General features: G+C 44.5%; 1 protein-coding gene across 2 annotated transcripts in view; it reads left to right on the forward strand.

Moving 5' to 3' along the window:
- STAG1 (stromal antigen 1) overlaps positions 1-17,078 on the forward strand; it is a 162,584-nt gene that overhangs the window by 128,720 nt on the left and 16,786 nt on the right. For both annotated transcript variants that reach the window (XM_027703865.1, XM_027703866.1), the window contains exons 20-23: positions 2,411-2,481; positions 7,030-7,117; positions 8,321-8,401; positions 14,918-15,010. In XM_027703865.1, the coding sequence (XP_027559666.1) occupies positions 2,411-2,481; positions 7,030-7,117; positions 8,321-8,401; positions 14,918-15,010 (333 nt within the window). The remainder of the gene's footprint in view (positions 1-2,410; positions 2,482-7,029; positions 7,118-8,320; positions 8,402-14,917; positions 15,011-17,078) is intronic.

The raw sequence follows: 17,078 nt of genomic DNA on the forward strand, positions 1-17,078 counted from the left end.
TTACCTAAAATATGCCATAATAAACCGCAGAAAAACATTCTGACCGAGCCATGAATTTGCCCATCTGAAGATGTAGAGCAGCAGCAGCTATTTCATAATTATTTGGAGCTGTTTCTCCATGTAGAAAATCCCTTGCCCTGGCCATTAAGCCTACAAATCACTGATGCTGTAAAAGAAAGTCTACAGGACAATCCTGCCTCTGAAAATTTAGTCTAGTATTTAAACAGCCCAGATAAGAAATTAAGTGGGTGAAAGATGATGAAAAATGCAAAGGAAATTGCATTTACATTAATGCTTGTGGTGATTCCAGTAGTCCCAAATAGATATGCAGGCAGCAAGATCAAGATTGGATTATGTCTTGAATGGAAGAGAGGATTTAGTAAAATATTTATAATGACATATTAAAAGAGCCCTGGCAAGAATGAAATAAAGATACAGGTCTGAAACCTGGAAGTACCTGGGATTTAGTTGTAAGAATTTATGCTTCAAAAGGCATAAGACAGAATACATTAAATAAGAATAGAAACCTTACTCAGTTTTTCATCCTTTGGATCAATTTAAATTTGTGTAGCATTACTTAATTTGTTGTAATTCTCATGCTCTTTAAACATAACATGAGGGCTGCATAGATCTTGTTCTTCCCTTCCAGTCATGTGCTGCCCTGTGGTGGATGCATTTAATTTTTGATGCACATTGAGAGAAGGTTAAGCTGCAGTCTGTGTTTTTACACATTAAAGGAAATACACCTTTTTTTCTCTTATTTATGTAACATGCCACATACAGACACACTGTATCTGTGCCTTGTCACCTGCAGAGCAGAACCTGGGAAGACATTGCAGGATTTGTGCTCCATCTCTGCCTGTCCGTGTGTCAGAGGAACCCTTTCAGCTGATGCCACATTCCATGTCTTGGCACCTGTTTTCACAGCCCTGGGTTTCTGGAGTTCCTCACTCTGGCCTGCCAAACCAAAAACTGCAAGACAGACCTTGGGGAAGCTGTTGCTGACTTGGGTGGCAAAAAGGGTTAAAGCTGGACTGGCAGCACAAAGATCCAGCCCAGAACCAGCCCTGTTCTCCACACCAGGCCACCATAATTAGTGGTCTTGTAGAGTCCCTTCCCTTTGTGCCTGTGCTTCAGAGATCCCTCTGAGCTCACCTCTTACTGAGGGGAGTCACAGCAGGGCAGGGAGAACCTGGGATTCAGAAGTGACTTCCCAACAGCTTCTCGGGGGAAATGGGCTTGGAGAGAAAAACACTTTTCCCGCAGTTTTCCTTGATTTCCTCTTCTCTTTATAACTGCTGTAGAATCAGGAAGCAGATATGTGCTTATTCCCACTCTGTTTCCCTTCACTTCTCCTTGCCAGCAGCTCCCCTTCCAGTGCCAAAAGCCCTGAAGGATGCACTGGGAATGCTGGGCAGAGAGCAAGGACTGGGCTCATGGAGGGACACGGCCCAGTGACACCAAACTCCTCTGGGGTGTCCCCTTCCTGTGCTCCAGGAGGAGCAGAGTGAGGGCTTAGGATCTTTGTGGATATTCCCTTCCATGAGAGAGGGGGGAGGACTGAGGCTGTCAGAGAAAAGCTGTGTCTCAAAGTCATGTGAGAAATTAAGTAAGAGTTTTAGATCTGTAAGGAAAAGCGAGCACGTAGGTCAGATGAGGGACAGAAAGATGTGGAGACAGAGCCAGGACACAAGTAGGGGAAGGCAAGAAAGAGGATTTAAAATTATGGCCTTAGTGGTATTCTTTGTTGAGTGATACCAGTTTGAATAATTAGTTTTAATAAGTCTATTTCATAATTTAAAGACATTTTAAATGAAAAAATCTGCATGTGGGTACCCAAGCAAGTATCCCACTGCTTTATGGCTTCCCACTGGGCTGATAGTGAGTGAAACATTGACTGGCAATTGCATCTGAAGGCAGGAAGATATCTTAACTTTAGGCTTTTAGATGGAAAAAAAAATAACAAAATGAAATGGAGAAGAATTCTTTTAAGTGGCTTTCCAGTTTCAGGAAGTTGCTGGGAAAATTTGGGTTTGGAAGTATCTTATTTCCACTTGTTTCGCTAAGGGAATTTGCTGTTCAGTTTGCATAAAATATGAGGATAATGATATCATAGCACGTTAAAGCTGACCAGCCCTTTCTACCCCAGGTAGAACTCAGATTTTATCTTGGGAATGATTTCCACTGCCACAGGGTACTGGTTTGGATATTAACACAGTGATGATGCTTAATATTGTCAGGTGATCTTGCTTATTTTTTAGTGCTGTGTAGTGGTTACTTAAATGTTAAGGGATCTAGATACAAGTCATTGGAACACTTGGAGTCAGTTTTAATATCAGCATAAACCCTCAGAGGAGCTGCTCCTCCCTGCAGTGATGGACTCTCTCCATGGATTTCCTTTTCTTTACAGGGAGAGGAAGCTGATGATGATGACATTTACAACGTGCTCTCCACTCTCAAGAGGTTGACCTCTTTTCACAAGTAGGTGGTTTTTTCCCCCTCTGTTAATTTTCTCCTTTCACCAAGTATCAGGAATGTCAAGTGTTGGGAAATGAGAAAATATATGGCCTGAAAGATGGAGGGCAGGATGATTGGTGGTGTTTGTCACTGTAACTGGATTAATCTGGGTCCTTGCTTGGTTAATGCCATTGCTTTTACAGATTTGATTTGCAGGTGGCACATCCTCCCTTGCACTGAATGCTTTTGCACTCTGAGTATCTCACTAAAAGTCCTGCTCCCCTGGGTGACAGTGCAGGAGGGACCCTGGCACCAAACCTGTGCTTTGAGCCTCAGCTTAGGGGAGCCCTGCAGGAGGTGTTTCTCAGTGCCTTTGAGGTATTTCTCCTCAAAATTGTAGAATGAATTAGTAGTAGTAATAATAATAATTAATGGTTTATGGTGAGAGCCTGGAAGATGCCTTTTCTTCCTGCAGTTGAATTGTTGGCCAAGTTTAACTGTGTGGATTGCACAGAAACTCCTCCCCTGAGCACAAACCAGCTCTGCAGGCTCCTGCTGCTCTCAGAGCCCTCGGCACCCTCACAACCTGGAGAATTCCACTTGAACTGTGAATTTTGGAGCACAAAGACCTGATCTTCCCCTCTGTCAGCTGTAGGAAGAGTTTGCTCCTGGGCAGCATGGAAAAAACTCCATGTGCAGGTGGCTCAGAGCCACAAATCATTTCTTCCTTGTCACAAGGTGTGAGAGGACCTTCCTTCACTGCCTATACAGCTTATTTTCAGTGATTTCATTTCTCTTTCTGTGCTTAGTCTTCACTTATCCTGAATCCTGCATGGGCTTACTGTATGAAGTGATTCTGAAAGCATTTCTACTCTTTGTTTCCATTCAACAGGAATCCCACAAAGATCATTAAATCGTTCCTAATTTCCATAGTGCAGCAGGCTGACACATGTGCAAATGAGGCTTTCAGTCTCCCTGGTAACACTGGAGCCACTTCTGCCTTCCTGAGAGGACTGGTGAAAGCTCCAGTTCACATTCAGGAGGGAAGCACAAATCTCAAGGCTTTTCTGAGAGTCTCCCATATATTTTTTTCCCCTCAGGGTTCCAAACCTGTAGGGAGTTAATTCAGCCCATAAAAACAGTCTTGTTGAATAACACACAAATCAGGGTAGGGGACATCTACTTCCACCTTCACAAAACAGGGAAGAGCAAAGAATCACAGCTGAAAAACAGTTAATGTGTCATTCCCCAGCTGATTTGTGATTTATGATTACAGCTCAGTGAGAATTTCTAATTAATATCTGCTTGCATTTAAAGAAGTGATGAAATCTTTTCATTACTGTGCTGAACGTTGTGTGAGATGTGATTTCTTTGTGCAAGGAAACAATTCCACCATCCAAGACAGAGTTTTTGCTGCTCCCTGAGCTCTGAGGTTGGGATGTTCAATACAAAACTCCCCCAGAGTGTTCTCTCAAAGGCTGCTCCCTGGGACTGTCATTGTCTGTCAGCAACTGGGAGCCAAAAGAAATTAAATCAGTGGAAGGGTGAAATCACAGGCTAACAACTGATACCTTTCAGATCTTCTAGAAGTGCCCTGATAAAGTAGTTGCTGGGGCTTGGAAAGGAAACAAGTCCCTGTCTCCTTCCAGTGAGAGAAACTCCACTGGGCCTTATCTGTGCTTCTGTTTCTTTGGTCGCTGCTGCTGCTGCTGCTGCTGCTTCACACTTTAGGAAAAAGAAGACCAGCAAGGTGGAAATACATGGCAAGGGATTATGAGAAAAGCCTTCCAGACCAAAAGCTCCTGTACTGAGATTTCTCAAGCCTGAGCTAATCCTCTTTCTGAGAGGGTCATGTCAACAAAGGGCTCCCAGCACACTTTTTAATTCATGTCTTTCCATCAGACGAGGATATTGGTATTCCAGTACAAATGAAATTCATCATTTAAACGTTTCCTTCCACATTTTTAGAATACAATAATAAATTTTCTTGAGATCTTCTGAATAGAACCCCTTGAGTATCCACTTGGGGTTTTTTTTGCCAGAATCTTGTAGCATTTTTTACTGTCCTTAAGGGCATAGAGACAATTTTTCTATACTGACTCCAACCTAATTCAACTGTAAGAACTCTCCAGATGAAAGCACTATGTATATAAGTGTGATCAGCCAGGGCACTTCCCAGACAGGTGAATCCATGGTCAGATCAGCACATCCTCTCTTCCTCTTTTAGAAACCAGTTGTTTAGCCTTTTTTGCAGTAGTTGACCAGTGCATCCTTCAGACTGAGTTACTCAGCAGTTTCTTATTTCCAGAAAAAGTAGAAATGGTGAGAAATGAAACCTCCCCACAGAAATTAGGCTGTGTCCAGCACAGCTGTTCGAAGCCCGAGGTGCAGCTTCTCTCTCTTTGGGGCTCTTTATAAAGGGAAGCAGTTTTGTGGGTGCAGAGATCATCTCTTCAAAAAGAAACTTTTCTAAGCTGCTTCTTGCCATGCTTTGAGAAACACTGTGGAACTGGTACCTTTCCTTCAGCTGCCAGCTGTCTGCCAGGATGTGCCCCAGCAGACAGGGCTGGCCAGAGGGATGAAAACATACCTTAAATGAAATGCTGTTTTCTCTGGTCCATGAAAACCCTCTGACACAGAAGGGACTAAGGGAAAATTCTGTGGTGTGGGAATTTTCGTTCTGGGAGCCTGTGTGTCAGTCTGAAGCTCTGTGGGAATTGTGTGGTGTCCAAGGTACCTTTATAACTGTTGTTTTGATTGCCATGAAGCTCAAAAGAGACAAAGGGGTGCCAGAATAGGCCTAAATGTAATCTGGAGGCTCTTCCCAAAGGGAGTTTATATTGAAAAGCCCTGTGCAGCTTGCATGCAGTGAGACTTTTGGAGCTCTGGAAGCTGCAGAGCTCATCCTGGGATGAGCTGTGGGGCCCTGGCCCCTCCGAGCCCAGAGCTGAGGTGTCCCAGGGCTGGGGAAGTGGGACAGGGCCCTGTGCCAGCTGCCTGACAGGGGCTCTGACAGGAAAGGGCAGGGATGAGGCAGCTCTTCCTTCCATATTCTCTGTGGATAATCTGTGCTGGTATCTGCCTCTGCACACCAAGGAGACCCTCCTGCTTTAATTACAGTGCTGTAATTAAGGAGGGACCACTCTGCCCTGCTGCAGCCCTGTGATTTGCTGAAGCAGCATCTGTGTGCTCAATGTCACTGGGGCACTTCTCTGACACCTGTAATTTATCTATGAAACATTTTATTTTAGTGCTTCACAGACCATCTAAGTCTCAGAAGTATTTTTACATTTTTTATGTTTTCATTTTCATTATTTTTTTAAAGTTTTCCTGTTGTTCTATTCATGGATTTGAACTGGAAGTCAAGATGCACCTTGGCTTAGTGACACAGCCCTGGAGTGCAAACTGCCCTTGCTCTCAGCACCAGGGCATTCATTGTTGTGTTTGCTGGGAAACTTTTATCTGAGACATTTCCCAGGGCTGACACCTCCAGAGGGGGAAGCATTTCATGCCTGGGGCTTCAACAGGATCTGGGCATTCCCAGCCCTGAGTTCACCCTCTGTCCCTTTCAGAACCAGAGAGTTTTTCTTTCTGGCAGAGCAGGGCAGTTAATTATTCAAACCAGGGCAGACACCAAGGGTGGGCAGAGGGAGCATATCCTGGAGATGGAGGTGCTGGGTGGGAGGGAGCCAGAGCCAAGAGGCTGCTTCATTTAACTTACACTTGCCAGTTCAGTCTCAGTATCCCTTCTTCCAGGTCAGTATTTTAATCAACAAGTTTCTGATTATTCTGAGGTGGTTTGCTCTTTTATATACATATTATAAACTTTCAAATTATCTCGGTTTAATTCCACTGCAGAAAAATGTGTTAAACCTAAATTTTCTTGTGAGAATATTTTTGTCTTTCAGGCAACCTGGTTTGCAATTTCTTCTGTATTTCCCATTTCTGTATTAAAAAGCTACTTCATGAGCTGTTGAGGTCTGTAAGGCTGTAGAGTGTTTGTTTCTAATATCATTTGTGTTCCTCTCACTGGTGGATCAGGTTGGTGCCACTGAAATGTGAAACAATGAATGGGGGTGGCAGCACCTTTTCTGTCTCATGTACATCTTGTAAATCGTGCTCACTTCACATAGTTCAGGATATTTAAGATCTAGTGATAATGTAGGTTATTTTTTTCTAAAGGAGACAGCAGAAAAATATATAAGTTTATTTGCTTAAATATATTGCCACAATTTGACCATAGTTTCTGCTGCAATGTCAGAGAAGAGTTTCCTGGAGTTCTGTCAGTGCTTAGAACCAGAGAGGGAAGATGATTTAGAGGCAACCCCGAGGAGGAGCTCGTCGCTGCACTTAGATGTGTGGAACGTAGAGAGTTTATCTCCTCCCTGCAGAAATGCCATGAAGTAAAACGCTTTTCTGGATTATCAAAAAGCTGAATTTCTGCTTTTAGCCTGGTGTGAGCTGCCTGCTCAGCAGACTGGGTTGTGTGAGCTGTGCAAAGCCCAGAGCTGTCTGGGCTGCTCCTCCTGGCTGGGAGGATCTCAGCTCATCTCGTGTCTCCTCTCGTTGCAGTGCCCATGATCTCACCAAGTGGGACCTGTTCAGTAACTGCTACAGATTGCTGAGAACTGGAATCGAACACGGAGCGATGCCAGAACAGGTACAGCAACACCTGCCCTGCACATCTGGCTTTCAGTTCAAGGCTTTAAAGGGTTTGGCTGGACAGAAATTCAGAAGATTGATGCACTGCACTTGGGTTATTTAGGGAAACCAGGGAGTTTTGAATGAACTTTATTGTGTAGACAGGCACTGGCTACAGGAGGTGAAAATTCTTGGATCATTGAGCTGCTTCCCTCACCTTTCTCATCTGTAAAGTAGGGAACAATTAATGTTCCTGGCTGGGAAAAGCAATGCACAAATCGTGGTGTTTGCACTGTAAACCTTGGCTGCAGTTGGAATTACCACACATGGTTGTTGTACATTGAAGGTAAGATGGAAGCTTATGAACACCAGGAAAGAACATCATCCTAGTGGGGTTCTTCTAATGAACAGATCTGGGACTTTGTTTCCTCTTAGTTCAGTTTTAGTTTCACATGGATAAGCACAGAAACCATTCTCCCAGGATTCCAGTTTAAGCTGCAGGATTCCTACTCCAGCATTTAAGCACATTTTAAGTTCTAATTTGATTTCAATTAGAAGACAGTTGTTAACTCTACCTCAGCTTCATTTAGGAAAAAAAAAATCTCAATTCTCACGAAATTCTGTGTAAGTATTTTGCAAAAGGACTCTGCTGAGGAGGCATTACCACGTGGCATGTGGGGGTCATGGCTCTGAGCTTAGGAAGAAAGTCCTGAAATCTGAACTCTCCTTAGTGTTACTTCTTGAGACCACTCTAAGGAGTTTGAAAGTTTTAGCAGCTAATGGAGAGTTGAAATGTTAACAAGACACCATGGATGCTTTAATGGGCACCATGAATATGAGCCTGGTCTTCTCCGTCAGACAAATTGTATTTTCTCCCTTTTTTTAGCAATTGGGCCATGTGTCCATTTGACAGTGGGACAGATTTGTGGGCTGGTTTAGCAACGAAGCCAGATTTAAACAGCTGCTTTTGAACTGAGATACATATTTGTTGGGTTGTCCCTCTGTCCTGCTGCAGCATCACCTCTTGCTGTGCCCCAGTGCAGTTTCCTGTTGTGTCCCAGCATTTCCACAGTGGTTTGTTCACCTGTAGTAGGCTGGTTTCTTAGTACTTACCTGAGAGCTGCTCCCCTCTCTTGGCCCCAAAATGCATTATCAATTTTCTGTACATTTCACTGCTGTGATATTCCCAACCCATGGATTCTGTGTGTCCCTCCTGTTCCAGATTGTTGTCCAGGCACTGCAGTGTTCCCACTACTCTATTCTCTGGCAGCTGGTGAAAATCACCGAAGGCTCCCCTTCCAAAGTAAGTAGAGGTTTGGTCATGCACATTTTACTGATGAAACACAAATTGCCTAAAAAGTTGTTAGATCTGATTCTCTGTAACTCCGCCCTCTCTACCATCATTTTATGTCATCTCTAACACGTGTAAAATGTTGGTGTCTGGTTTGTTCATGTTTCAGGATCTATTTAACATCACGTGCACGTGTCTAAGCCGTGCAAACAGTCTTTATCGGGATTTTATGGCAGCTGGTTTTTACATTTTTATTGCTCAAGATAATTAATGCATTTATTGTGAGTCCAGCAGTTTGCATAACTGATAAGTGATGTTGGTAATGCTGATGAATAGTTGTAAGAAATGCTGGTGATGTGTAGACACAAATAGCTTAATATTTACATGTAGTTACCTTACTTACCTTTTAATTGCATCTTTTATGTTGCAGTAGAAATGTAAGGTACTGGCAGAAACAATTGCTAATAAAAAGAAGTGCACACAAGTGTAATGCAGGCAGGACAATGTGACATGTAACTTCTTTGTTAGACTGAGCTTTTCAGGACCTTTCCTTAGCTGTTGTCTCACTCAGAGGCCAACATCCTGTCTTTTTAGAGCTTTTTCAGAAGTAATACATCAAATTAAAATGGTATGAAAACTGAAGTAATAATTGTACTTCCCCATCAGCATCAAAAAAAAAAAGATGCTCTACTAAAATGCTAATAAAATGAGCATTTTATGCACCTAAAAATGATAAAAATGCATTATAAATTCTTAGAGTTATTTTGAATGCTGACCTGTATCGACATTTAAAAATAACTACTAGAAAAAAAGAATAATTAGTGTTCTTTATTCTGGCTTTCATTCCCATTTCCCCCTGCAGCCTCTTTCTTGAGCAGCAGGGCCCCCTTGCCTTGCTCTGGGTGCAAATGCCAGGACACAGAGCCTTCAGTGGGACTCCCATCTCCCTCCCCTGCACTCTCCAGGCTTTGAACTCACTGCAGTCAATTGCTGAGGTCCAGCACAGATGGTGCAGGGTGAGAGCTGTCAGCAGGGGAAAGAGTTTCATGTTTTCTTGTGTCAAAATTACAGCAGAAGGAACGTCCTTACCATGAACTTATTTATAAGTTCTGTGCCTGGCTGGCTCTGCCTGCTTTTCCAAACTAGGGTGCATTTGTATGAGACATTGTTTCATGAGGTGAGTGCAGAATAGCCTTGATCTCTCCTGGATTTCTCACACTGTTCTGATCCATGTGAGACATAATAGAGCTCATAGGAATGAGCTCTGAAGGTCCCTCAGGAATGGCCTTTCCAAGTACAGTTCTGCTTCTGGAATCCTCCATGGAAATGGGAATTACCCTGACCTTGAGAGCTCTTACCAACCTATTCTTTGGGGTTTCACCCCACCCCTGCAGAACACTGACTGTTCTGAGTGCTTGATCCGAGGGAAGCTCTGTTTCCTGCCCTGCAGCCCAGCTGTGCTCACAACAAACAGGGTGGAGAGGCACCACAGCCTTGGGGTGGCTGGAGCAGTTTGTTCTGGGTGGTTTTCTATCGAACTTCCATTGTAGTTTGTTTGATCTGCACTGTATCTGTCATTTCATCCATTAGGAGATCATTTGGCCCATGGCTGGTGTGTAAGCCATGATTTACACTTGGAAATGGGCAGGCATTAAAGGGGATCACTTGAGAAGTGTGGGTAGATGTGAGTAGACAAAGAAATAACACCAGCAGCTCAGAAGGAAAAATAGTCTCTTTCATGAGCATTTTTTAGGTGTTCAGGCTTGTACAGGACCATTTCTGACACAGTATTTTAATATGTAGGTCCATCCAGGTTTCTAGTGTTACTTTGCTGTATCTATAATGATCTGAGGGCAGGCTGGGGGTGGGGTGTAGCCTGAGGTGGTATCTTTATGAGACCAATGGATATAGCTGTAAAAAGGAGAGAGGCTTTGGGACATACAAGCCTTTCAGGTTTGAGCTGAAAGCAGAAGATTACAAAGAAAACACAAGCTAAGAGCAATTGCTTGCTTTCTGTTTAGATACAAATCAGGTAAACTCTGAAAGAGAAGGAAAAGGTCGTTGGTACTTCTAGGGGGGTGAGAGCAGGGGAAGGTGAGGTGGTGAGAGTTACTGAGGGGAAAGTGGGAGCTGAGAACTGGGGAAGGAAGGAAGGTAAAAGATGGAAAGGCTAATGGGGAAAAAAGGATTTATAATGTCATAGAAGTAAGTCCTTGTTTTTCTGTATCCCACAGATTTATGAATTTTTGTTCCCAGTCTCATGTTTAGAAGATGATTTCTTAAATTTCCCTTAGGCATCCAGGCTGAGAGATCAGAGATGGGGGGATTGATTTGTAAGAACTGTTCATTGTGTGAGTTCCTGCTGCCAGGAGGAGCTGCTCTGTTTCACATGGTCAGGTCCCACTTAGGCATCCAGGGCACAGGATAAAGTATATTAACATTTTGGGATTGCCAGCACAGCAGTCAGGGGTGGGAACAGGTGCTTGGTTTGGTCATTGCAGGCATATATTGGCAAGGTTTGCATTCCTGAATCAGGGATGCTCTGCATCCAGCAGGTGTCATTTTAGTGCAGGGAGTTGGCAGGAGGGATGGGGGGTGCTGGGAACATTTCTTTCCAAGTGAAACTGTCCTGGGCATAAGCCCAAGCCCAGACACATGAATTGCTTCCTGAGAGACACTTTCCAGTCCAGCTGTTGGGCAGGGTTTGGATTTGGGCTGCCTGCTGGAGGCCAGCTGTGTTGGACTGGAGGCTTTGTAAGCGTGGCAGGGGAAAACTCCACGTTTGTGGTTTAGATCCAATCAGGGTCAGGTCAGCTCACTGATTTATTAACAGCACATAATGAAGGTGCAGTGAGTGCAGCACATCTGCAGGGTCAGCACCAGGCAGGGGAACCAGGGCACTGGGCACTGGCAGTGCTGCTGAGCAGCCACAAATGTCCAACTGCCCCCAGCTGCTCCAGGTCACTCTGGTCCCTCCCCAGCACACACAGAGCTGTTGTTTCTCCAGGAGTTACCAGAGGGGTGCTCTGCAGGTTCCCCCAGCTGGGTGATGCTGTTTGGGTTACAGCTTTGATCAGAGAGCTGAAGAGAGCGATACCACCATAAAAATGTATCAAAGACGTTCAGTAGAAGGGTGATAAATATCACTCCAAATTCTCTGCCCAATAACAAAGATTCCACCAGTTAAATGCAGCAGAGGGTTGGGGCAGAGTTACTCTAAGACTCTTTCTGAAGGTAGCCTGTGGAGAAAAGGGTGCACTGAGGAGTCACCTTGGTGTCTAAAATCTGAAAGGAACAATTGATTACTAAAGGCAGGTTGCAGCAGGGAAGGGTGAAATGTGTAAGCCTGGAAATACCCACAGTGTAATGCTGGAATCTTTGGTGGTCCATGTTCAGAGGAGGCTGAGGCCGTGGCTGTGGGGGCTGTCAGGGGCAGGCCGGTGCTCTTGGAGGGGAAATAGTTCATCCCGTGGCATTTGTGGGAGCAATCTGTTGTAGCCTGGAGAAAAACTGTTCTTCAGGTGAAAAGGGGTTTGAGGAGGGTCCCAAAGGAAGCTGGTCATTTCTCAGCAGGAGCTCTCTTGTCTGTAGATCTTGGGGAGCAAGTACCTCTGAAGGTAGAAGACTTGGGGAGTAACTCATACTAGATTTCTTTATGTATTCAATAAATCAGGTGCCCAGGACCATTGTCCTGTGCACTGGACATGTGTGTAATGAAAAGGAAATATTTGCAGAAGAACAGAGTCCAAAAACTTAGAGCAGTAACAAAAATTAGCATGAACAGAAACATGGAGAAGAGGCAAGAGGGAGGTCAGAGAGCTGTGAGTGAGCAGCAGGCAGGCTGGCCAAAGGCTGTTGTAGTGTGGTGAGGAGAGGGGAATTAAAGGGCAGCGTGGTCACCTGGTGGCTTTTCATATTTATATAGGCACAGTAAAAGGTGGCACAAAAAGCTGAAGGGAAGAGTCCCAAGTGCAGAAGGTTGGACCATGTTCCAGAGTCATGTTGGAAGCTGGTGGCTTTTGGACCAAGCTGGAGAAGGGTGTTAACAGTGCAAATCAAGACTTTAGAGGAAAAGCAGTGAGCAAACAGGGAGAAAAGCACTGGGTTTGGTAGATGAATGTAGCAGACACACAGCATTTCTAGATGTCCTCAGTGGAAAAAACAAGCTTGAATTCAAAGCTAGGAAGTAGCTGCAGAGTTGGAGACACCAGTCTTGGGAGCAGTTGTTTGGTTTTGGGTGGTGGCAAAGACACCAGTCCTTGGTGTCTGGCTCGTTCTGTTCCTGCCATGGACTAGTTAAATGTGCAGAGCTGTGACCCCCTGGTTTTCCCCAACACCAAGAGGATGGGGAGATTGTTTCATACCAGTTCTCTGCTGGAGGCAGCAGGTCAGGGATTCGCACCTCGAGAGCCTTGGCTGGGCCCGGGAGTGGTCAGACATTGAAAAACTAATTCATTTTCTCTCCTCCCATTTTCTCTTTTGGAAAAAATTCCCACTCTGTGGTAGTCTGGGGATTTCTCCAAGCTCAGAAGATCCCAGATGGCTCCCTTGTATTGCTCAGCTGGGCTTTCTCCTGCTGTCTGTAACTTTTCAGCAGGAAACTGTGTCATGTGGTGCTGTCAGGAGAGAGGGTAATAAATAACATGTACCTATGTGTTACTCACTTTGACTGAAAGAAAAATGGGAGACATTCTCATTCCCTTTTTAACCTTTATATAGGATTTTTCATGGTTTTAGTTTCTCCATGGAATTCATGAACATCAGGTAATTGGGATAGAAAGCAGGAAGCATTAAAGTGATTGTAATCCCAGTGTTAAAGGTGTAAATCAGAGTGAACTGATAAGCCTGGCAGCAGTCCCAGGTAAAACCCTGGACTGGCAGGTAGCAAACACAGCTGGTACAAGGCTGCAGGGCCAGGAGAGAAGGCTGGAACACATCAGGCTGTTGTGGGAAGATTGCATCGTTGATGGAGGAGTTTCTGTAAGACACTGGTACCACACTGCATTTCAGGGAATATTTGGATTCAATGTCATTCATATTCAGTAGCTCTAAGCTGATATACAATAGGAAAATTTGTCAGTGAGAAATCCTTACGCAGTGAGATGGCTTCCAGTGCATTCCAGGAGAGGTCCAGTGTGCTGAAAGCTGGTCGTGTGTCAGTCCTCTGGGAAGGTGAAGTGAAGGCATTAAGGGTGGGGAGGATAGAGATCAGCTGGTAAACAAAATACAATTTAAAAAAAGAAGAGGCATTCTAATCCTGCCAAATGGAAGGTTGTATCCAGGAACAAGGAGGCTGAGCAGGGGGCAGCTGTGGCTTAGAACAGAGCAGAGCTGGGTGCCAGGTCGTGTCGGGGAGGGCACTGCAGTGGCACCAGGGGTCCAGGGCTGGATTGGCAGGGACAAGCTGACAGGGAACAGCAGGGTGGGAACTCCCAACCCCTCAGTGTCCGTGTCAGAACAGCACACTCACACTGCTGGAAATGGGAAGAGCTTCAGAGCCCTGGGGACACTTGGGGTGCTTGGGTACCCTGGCAGAGCTGCTTCTGCTGAGAACCAGGATGGGAAACACAGGGACCAAAAGGCTTTTCACAAACACAGACCAATGAGATCTCGTGGCAGGAAGCACAAGGAAAGCTAAAACCAGGAATGAGCCCCAGGGACTGAACAGGCAGCAGGACTGGAACATTCAGCAAGGCAAACATTGCATGTGCAGGGTGTGGGTTCCTGAGTTTGGGTTGGATTTGCTGTGGAGGACATGCTCCTTCCCCTGGAAGCTCATGAAGCATCATGGGGAAGGGCTGCAGGAGCTCTGGGTGTTCATTTGATGCCATTTGGGGTTCTTGTTTCCTGCTGGGTGTTGGGTTCATCACTGCTGTGAGATGAGCCCCTCTCCCAGGGTGTGCCTGTTCCTTGGTTCCTCTGGAGTCACTCCTGGCTCTTCTCACAGGAGGGGTTTTTCTGCTGCTCCTGATTTCTGTTCCATGTGGCCACTTGCTCTTGTCTTGTCACAATGTTCCCATATCTTACATTTTGGGTTGATTAGTTTTCCCCAGTTCATTTTGTTATCCATAAAAATAAGAAACTCCTCAGATTTCTGTGCTTTGCCCTCCCATCTCCCGTGTCTGTGGGATAATATTTGTGTGGAGCTGGACACATTCATTGGTATTTTATTTTTTTGTCCATGTTGATTTATCTGAATACAGAATTCTTTATAAACCACCAGGTGGGCTGACCTTGATGTATTCAACCTGTTGTTCTGAAACATTTATAATTTACATTCAATGTAAAATAGAGACAATTTAACTCAGGAATTTATTGTTTTATTTTTATTATTTATTACAGGGAAACTTTGGGTCAATCCTCAGAAAATTAATGGCTTTTTTCTACTCCGTGCTCCTTGAATAGCATATTTTTTCACAGCCTTTTTGTTGTATGTATGAAATTGTCACCATTTTTTTATTTTGCTTCCTCCTAGCAATGTTTTTTTTTTAATTTTTATGCACTTTTCCTTTCTAATGTTGATTTTAGGATGACTTGTTGGTGTTGAGGAAAACTGTGAAATCCTTCCTGGCTGTGTGCCAGCAGTGTCTGTCAAATGTCAACACCCCAGTCAAGGAACAGGTAAGGGAAATGTCTGGCACATGCTTTTGGAAAACTGTGAATGTTAAATGGGAGGAAAACTCCAGACAACACTGTATCAAACTTTGGGTAAAATCATCTGTGCTTTTGTCTAAATAACCCTGAGCAGTCCCTAAGAAGAGCTGCATGAGCAGCCCCTTAAAGCAGAGCTGAGGACAAATGCCCTTCATTACCAGTAGGAATTGCTGGGTGCTCAGGCTCCAACTCCCACAGCTTCAGTCACCTGAGATCCCCTCGAGACAATTCCTGTATTAACAGATGGCAGTGGGCACTTTTGGAGGGTGGTTGAGACCTCCAATGGGCTGAATCTTTCTGGATTTTTCCCATGAAATCAAAGGGCTTGTTGAAATAATTCAGCCTGTCTCTGAAGAACACCGTAGCTGTTGCTTGTGAATATTCACTGATTCGTGTCAGGTCTGTTGACATTTCATCTGTCTACAAATGGCATTTCTATCAGACCTCCCCAAATTTTGCAAAGACTTGCTGGCCTGTGGTATTTCAAAGATAATACTTCTTAAAAGACATTTTTGTTTCTTCGAAAGCAAGCTCTGCTTGGCATTTACACTCTGTTCTGCAGGCTGATAAATATAAATATTAAATGCTCAGAGATGTCAGCAGTTTATGTATGTTTAAACACTCGTGTCATTGGCTTCCAGCAGATTTACCTTTAGTAATTGGTTTTTAATATTCAGAGTAGTTACTCTTGGCATATTGTATTAATCATCTATAATGTGAAAATATCACGTAGTTCCATGCAAATGCCACCCAGCACAGCTTAAGGCAGCACTGAATCCTTCCTACCTCAGCCAAGGGCAGCTGCTCCTTCCCATGGCTGCAGGGGCTTTGTTCCTGGTCTCTGTTAACACCCACACTAATACATGTTCATGTACATTAACATGGGTTTGTTCTCTCATTATGGGTTATTTCGTTGGTAATTCAAACTATCCAGAGAAGCTCCTTTGCGGTTCCCAGTTCTGGGGAAGTTTCCAGGTTCAGCCACACAAATCCAGGCCCAGCCAGGCCTGGAGAGAACATGTGTCCCTGTCAGAGCTGGACTGGAGACTCCACAGGTCCCTCCCAGATAACTCTTCTGTGATTTTTGTTCATTTTCTTCCTTAAAAAGTACATTTCTGGGAGTGCAGGACTACTTCTTGATCCTTTTGTTTGACTGGATTTTTTTTGAGAATTCTGTGTAAATTATGTTGTCTCCCTCCCATATTTGATCCTTAATGTGGACATTCTTTCCAGAGAAAGTCGATGTCCATATCAAAGGAGGGAAAAATATAGTAAGTATTTAGAGAAACTGGGCTGAAACATTTGAAATGTTCCTGGACTGTGTGAAATAAAATACCCTGTGAGCGAGTGCACTGCTGCCTTTGTGTGGGGCCCAAACCAGCCCTGCCAGAGCTCACCTGCCCTTCTTCAGAGGTCTGCACTGGGATGAGCTTAAATTCTGCTGAGTATTGAGGGAATCAGAGCAGTGAGGTCATCCCTGAAATGAACCACAACCCTTTGGATCAAGTGGAGAAAAATCCCAAACACCTGCATCTGTTTGCAGGGTGCCAGCAGAACACAGTTTGCAGGTTTTAGAATATACTCCAAGGAATAATGAGCCCCTGTGAAGGTCGGCATTCGCAAAGGGTTCATTTGGGAAATGCATCGAGTTTTCAGAACCTGAGCTTAAAAACAGAGGAATTAAGAAGGTTAAAAAGTCCTCTCTAAAAGGTGCTCGGGTGTGGAATGTGAGGTAGGTGTTCCCAGCTGGCTGTGGCACCCCCACAGGAGCCATTCAGGGGCTAAACAGTGTAACTGTGGGGCAGGGATGTGCCCAGAGGAGCCCTGGCGAGAAGGGAGGGCACTGAGAGCTGCCTTCTGTCCTCAGGTAAGGAGGGTGTGACAGCAATGAGCAGAAATCATGGCCAGTTCTGCCCTGCTTGGCTTTTGTCTGGCTTTGAAATCCTTTTTTTTTCTGCAGGAATTGTTGATGAAATTCTGCAGGAATTTCTGTGCTATGGCTGCTTCTCTGTATTTTTGGGATCTGACAAGTGGC

The sequence above is a fragment of the Neopelma chrysocephalum genome, unplaced genomic scaffold, assembly GCF_003984885.1.
Source record: "Neopelma chrysocephalum unplaced genomic scaffold, ASM398488v2 Primary Assembly neopelma1_252, whole genome shotgun sequence".
Lineage (NCBI taxonomy): Eukaryota > Metazoa > Chordata > Aves > Passeriformes > Pipridae > Neopelma > Neopelma chrysocephalum.